Here is a 6,777-nt window from a genome sequence, read left to right as displayed (position 1 = left end):
CTTTCCCTCTATTTCTTTTTCCTTCTTTCTCCCACCCTGTTTCTTTCCCATGTCTTTTCTCTTCCCCCCCCGCCCCGCTGGATGTGGTCCTCTTCACCCACAAAGGACAACAGCATATTTTATATTAGATAAATATAAAAGGAGAAGATGACAGTTCTTATAACTGAAGTAAAATGACTTGGAGCCTAGAGATGATGGCTTTAATTTTATGGGTAACATTTTCAAAGGCACTGAAGTGATGCAAGAATTAGTTAGTGACAGCCAATGGCATTTAGACACTTTAGAAACTATTACCCTCATATAAAGCTTTGATAAGGAATGATTAAAAGATGTCAGTAATATATTAACAGCCTACAAACAACTGAAGGGTTTCTCTGTGGCAGGTAATTTAGAATATAATTAAGGCTAAGGAGATTAAATTTAGAAAGAGAAAATTTAGGCCTAGTGTCAGGTGAGACTTTTTGACAGGAGGATATACCTGACTAGGCAACAGATTCACCCCAAAACGAAACAAAGGAAGCCTTCTTGCTTAGGATTTTTAAAATTAACTGGAGAAAGTACCTGAAAAAGTACTGAAGGGCACATTTCTGCACTGGAAAGGGAAAAATCAGATAATCTAGTAGATGTTTCCACCGTCTACTTCCTATGGTTCTTCTGTTGCTTTCTATCCATTTCCAAAAACCTTCTGTGACATCACTGTTTGTCTCTATAGTAACTGGTTGTGTTGTCAAAGTAAAAAATAATTAGGAGCCATACAGGGAATTAACAATCTGAGGAAATTAGTTCTAAAGTAATAAGTATATAGGCTATATTATATATGTAATATATGGTAACAGGGGGCTGTCCTGGGGCTGAGTACATCACTGGCCCACCCTCGCTCGTCTGCCATGCCTTTGATGTTGCCACAAATTGATGTTTACATGCAGGAGGCTGTCCATTTGTTGCCCTGATGCCTAGGGCCAAAATGCATGGCTCCAAACTCCCCCTAATACTGTGTCCCATGCCTCGCAGATGGCATCCAAAATTGCCTACAACTCCCCTGGCCCCTTTGCTGGGCTTCACTCAGCCTCTAATACAAACCTGGCCTCAGGCCCCACTCTGTGGGCCTTGGCCTCCTGGCCCCTTCTCTAGGGCACACTATCCCACCTCTCACTGGGCCACCCACTCTCTGGTCAGGCCCTACTCTACGTCGTCCTTCAGGTCCCACGCAGGTCCTACCCTGCGTGCCCCTTCTGGCTCACTCTGCCCCACACTGGGTCACACTCTGGCCCCTATTCTGGGCCTTATGCCCCTAAGGCTCCACTCAGTGGACCTTGGCCCCACTTGGGCCCTTCCCACTTCTCCAGGGTCTCGGCAGCATTACTGCTAGATGCTTTTCTTAGGGTGTGCTCCCCCCTAGCCTTTCCCCTCCATGGGGTCACCCACAAGGGGCTGAGACTTTCTGGCACCCTATCCTTACCTTTCACTAGGACGGTGCAGGTGGGCATTTCCTGGGGGCTGCCCTACCACAGGCAGCCCCACCGCACTATCCAACCCCTGCAGGGAACAGTTTCAGGTCTTACCCAGGACCCACAGGAACCTCTTCCATCCTCATAGTTCCCACCCTAACATCCAGGTGTTACCAGAGCAGCAGCCCTCGGGTCGGGTGATGTTCATCCTTTGGTTCCCCAGCTGCAACTGCAAGCCCTGCTCCCTGGGTCAGGGCTTATGCTCTAATTGCCCAACCTTCCTCCAATCAAGCGGCCTCCTAGCTGTCACGTGACTGCCTAATTGGGCCTGAGCCCACCTGCCAGCTGCTTCACAGCCTACCAGCTCCTCCTAAAGTGGCATGCACTGCTTGTGCCCTGCCACATATACATACACTCTGTGTGCCTGTGGGTATGCACACACACATCTATAATAAATATATGCATGCAAAATTGTTTCTGCAGAGTGTCTTTTTCAAAATTCTCCATGAAACATCAGCTTTTCTCTAGAAGGGAAAACTCAATATTTACAGGGATCATTTCCAACTAAGAACAACGCACTTTCAAATGCATGACTTATGATGGATGAAATTCTCTGTTTGCATGCACCAATCTTTTCCTTCCTTTGCTCAGACTCAGCTATTCTTCATCTAAGAAGCTGGCATTTTAATAACTTCCAAATCTGTTATTTAAATATTAAGACCTCATCTTCCTGCAGGTCCTGTTCAACCTTTTATAAACTTGTCTCAGCTTACCAAGCTGCAGCATGAGATAATGCTAGGGTCCTTCCAATCTCTTTACCCCTGACATAACACAGCTGGATCTGTACAGCTACATAGATGGAATAATTACTGACCTGTCACTTATATCGCCTAGGTTCAAACCTGTTCTCAATTAAAGTGAACAAAATAAAAATAAAAGAAATCCAATTCTAAACAGAGATTGACAAAGGGTTCACATTAAAGCAAGCTAGGTAATTACAGTTCCCTTCCTACGCAACACAGGTACATTCTGCAGTCCCTCAGCTTTACCTTGGGCATTAGTCAGCATGATTGATGCTGTGTCATAGAGATGACAGTCTGAGTCTAGCAGAGGCCAAATAGAATAGACGTGTGATGGGGAGGTAAGGTAAAAAAATCCTGTTTCTCTTTAGCTATAGGACTGCCACCCTTCAAATACCTGCAAATGACCTTCCCATCAATGGTGAAATCTACTCCAGCCACACAGAAGTAGGAAAGCCCACCTCCATGAAACAGAGCAAGGCTGTGGTGATACCTGTGCAGTTCTCTGCTGTGACAGGAGAATACTGCTAGGGGGACCATGAGTCATTTGGGAGTCTTTGAGCAGTAACAAAAACACTCAATTTGCACCTATCCTCAACTGGTCCAGCTCTACAAACACTAGCTTTGCCCCTTTCAGGATGTTCTTAGTTTTTTATACTATAAACACATGCAGTTAAACACAATTCTTGCTCTATCTTTTTAGCGGAGACTCAAATAACCAAAGAAAGATTTGCTTATACAAGCAGTTGGCTCCTCTTTCACTTAAAAAAAACAAATACCCAAACATTTTGGGCCAAAGCACGAACATTTTTTCTTCTCATTTTATAAATGTTTAAGTCCAAGCGATGAGACGATGATATGATGAACAACAAGGAACCAATAAAATCAGTTGAATAATTAAAAAGAAATCAGAATAAAGTGGTAAGTCATTTAGTCTATGTCTTAAAAATAAAAAAAGTCTTATTTTTTCCTCAGATAATCACCGACAGCCTCGAGTTTATTACACCCTTTTTCTATCTCATGCAAAGAACATTTGGCTGCTTCACTCCAAAACTAGTAGGACAGTTACTTGCATCCTGAACAGAAACCCATGCAACTTTAAAGATGTGCTATATTTTTAGACACCTTTAAGTATTAGGCATCAGCCATATGATAAAATCTTGGCCTCAGTAATGTCAATGACTTCATTGGGACCAGAATTCCTCCTCAAGGTGCTAAGTTCAGACCCATATCTGGACTTCCACAAACTTCTGGAACAGTTCGGTTAGGCCCATTATTCCAGATGCTAAATCAGCTTCTGCAACTGAAAATTAGGTGTGGGGTGGTTTCCACATCTAAAACCTATAATGATACACATACTACCCAAAGGATTTTGTTTTTCTTCAGTTACAATCATAGTCATAAACACAGAGTGCCAAAAAAGAAAAGTGAGATAGCTAGAGGCAGTACTGGCAGAGACCCTGTATCAGAAGTTGTTAATACCCGTTTAAAGCAGCACAAAAGGAGAGGGATAGCCAGATTAACAAAAAGCCCCCACCACCTACTTCCGCCACCGAGTCCATGTCTTGAGCATGCGTGGAGACTCGCCCCAGGGCCTCGGTCGGTGTGCCTGCAGGTGAGTGGCTTTGCTGCACCAGATCAGGGAGATTGATGTGGCCTGCAAAGCCATTGCTGGCTGTGTGGCCAGAGCGCTTTTTTTCACCAGAGGTCTGCAGAGACATAAGGTATAAGGAAGAAAGAAAAGAGAAACAAACCAACCAACCTACAAGTCTAGTCCAATAACCCAGTTACCGAAGCAAGCACAGAACAGGAGCCCTCTCAGCTGTATTCACCCCATGCAAATCTGGCAAGCAGAAAATTTGAAACAGAAGAAATAGACAGAATGAATCACAAGTTAAATAAAGATATCGTTAGCTGCGTTACACAAACAGGGTTAATACAGAGGACGTTATATGTGTTTTAGTTTGATCTTTTGTGACAAGGAACCGTGGGCCAAATTCTACCCTCTGGCATGCAGGTGCAAATCCCATTGGTCAGCATGACAGCCGTGGTGGTCACTTTGCCATTGACTTCACTGAGAACAGAATCTAGCCCACAGACTTCCATGGGAAGCAAGCAGATGGCAGATTTGGCCTCTACAGCTACAGCAGTAACCTGATCACAGGTTTTCACAATTGCTAGTACAGCTCGTAAAGCATGTTTCTATGATACAAAACAGCAGTGAAGAGCATTAACACAAAGGTCCCATTGGCATCAACAAGGGTTACATGCCTTTGTGAACAGGAGAAAACCCTCTTCCACGAACATTTTTAGATAGATGCTCTAATGAAAGAAAGTTATATTTAATTCTTTCCTCTTCTTTTGGCTCTCACTGCACCCAACAAAGATGTCCTCTCCAGACCATATAGATCATATTCAATACCTTTTGGGAGAGTTATAAATTTGATAGACCTGCCAAGCATGGCCTTGTAAGTCCAGTCAGTTGCTGCTAAAATTGCAGTTATCAAAGAAATGACTGCACATACTACTGTAGCTGAAAGATTGCCAGGGTTGTAACACGCAGCTGAAAGGTGACAGATCCTCCTGATCCTGACAGCTCCTAAATTGTCAGTGTTGTCATGTAGCAAAGACAGAGGAAGGAGGGAATGATTTACCTGAAACTCCTCTGGCACTCCTCAAAATTGGAAATGCAAGGTGAGACTCCAGGATAGAGCTGGTTAGATTGCCAACTCATTGTCTATTTCAAATGTCACTGAAGACCAGGGCTCTTCCTTGCAAACATGTAAATTACCCACACTAACCTGTGATTTTCCCATATGGGCAGGTATTGTGATGACGTTTCTTCCCCAAACCTTACTTTTACTAGTCAGTTGGCACCCTGGACACTTTTCCGCCTGCGGCATATCAGTACATATAGCTAAGAACTGCCCATTTGAAGGTGGATGTAGAAAGAATCCTCAGAACAATCAAAGCTGGGCAAATACTGAGGCTGACATTTGCTCTGTCGCACAACTCCTTTACCAGTCATACATATCATTACTAGTTACCTTCACCTTGAATCTGCATCATTTATGCCTAAGAGTATCCAGGACCCATACAAATCCCTTTCACTGATTTGTATGGGCTTTGGAGAAAGTAACAGGAAAATCTGCTTGTGACACTACATTGTATTGCCTGATAGATGCTTACTAACAAGATAATTCCAAAAGTGGTTGACTCATCATGGTAGCACCTTGTGTTTATATCAAGTGAATTAACTTCACTGGCAGGACAGACTGTAGAGGTATCACCATGCTCCAAAAATCTCTACTGAACAATGATGGATTAGATGAGTTTAATACAGAGTGCCAGTGTGCATTTCTGTCCATTTCTGACCCAGTGGCAGGATACAATACTATTTGTAAGGCTTCTTCTGCTATATGCTTCCTTTCCTCCAAAACGGTATAGCATTTCTCTTTTTTACTTTTGGTCCCCAAGGGGTAGGTTTTTCTGGTTATTTTAGAAGGTAAGGAAATGGCTGCCATTTTTTACATTCTTCTTGCACATGACTTCTTCCAGCCCAAAAGATGGTTCATGGAATGCTTGGGAATACTATAGTACTTCTCTCCATTAGCGGCGTTTACATTGGTCCTTTTAACATCTTTCTGATCCTTTTAAACGTCTACATTGCTCATTTTTGTATGATTTCCCCTTCATAGCATTAAATATTAGCATGGCAGGGTTTTTTTGTTTGTTTGTTTTTGCTCCAGCTAAGATGCTGAATTTGATTCTATTATAATTATTATTACAGAGCAGATCTTGGACAAGGTCCTGTGTGTTACTCAGGATTAGATCTGTCATGACATGATGCAACAATTGACTGGAGCGAAAACCTACATCATCTATTCTTGGAAGATAAGTGTCTGAACCTGGTCACATAGGCTAGTCCACAGAGAGACTGGTAAAGGAAAAGATGAATTAATATAGCAATAAAGCATCAATAAAGTATCCATCCAAAACTGTGTCCAGCTTTGGGCCCCCCACTACAGGAAGAATGTGGACAAATTTAAGAGGGTCCAGTGAAGGGTAACAAAAATGGTCAGGGGACTGGGGCACATTGGTTAGGGAAGCTGAGGGAACTGGGCTTATTTAGTCTGGATAAGAGAAAGCTGAGAGGGGATTTAATAGCAGCCTTCAACTACTTGAAGGGTGGTTACAAAGAGGATGGAGCTGGACTGTTCCCAGTGGTGGCAGATGACAGAACAAGGAGCAATGGTCTCAAGTTGCAGCAAGGGAAGTTTAGGATAGATATGAGGAAAATCTCTCACTAGGAGCGTAGTAAAACACTGGAACAGGCTACCCAATGAGGTTGTGGACCCTTCATCCTTGGAGGTTTTTAAGACCTGGCTATACAAAGTCTTGGCTGGGGGGATTTAGTTGGGGACAGTCCTGTTTTGAGCAGGGGGTAGGACTAGATCTCCTGAGGTCCCTTCCAATCCTTGTTTTGTATGATTCTAATCCAATCTACTAAAAAACCCCCCCAATCTTTC

The 6,777-nt window shown here is 43.2% G+C and overlaps 1 protein-coding gene across 7 annotated transcripts in view; it reads right to left on the bottom strand.

Annotated features, from left to right (window-relative positions):
• TNIK (TRAF2 and NCK interacting kinase) overlaps window positions 1–6,777 on the bottom strand; it is a 326,733-nt gene that overhangs the window by 24,408 nt on the left and 295,548 nt on the right. For all 7 annotated transcript variants that reach the window (XM_025201756.1, XM_025201754.1, XM_025201757.1 and 4 more), the window contains one exon: window positions 3,793–3,957. In XM_025201756.1, the coding sequence (XP_025057541.1) occupies window positions 3,793–3,957 (165 nt within the window). The remainder of the gene's footprint in view (window positions 1–3,792; window positions 3,958–6,777) is intronic.

The sequence above is a fragment of the Alligator sinensis genome, unplaced genomic scaffold (assembly GCF_000455745.1).
Source record: "Alligator sinensis unplaced genomic scaffold, ASM45574v1 scaffold379_1, whole genome shotgun sequence".
Lineage (NCBI taxonomy): Eukaryota > Metazoa > Chordata > Crocodylia > Alligatoridae > Alligator > Alligator sinensis.
This window is presented reverse-complemented; position numbering and strand designations above follow the sequence as displayed.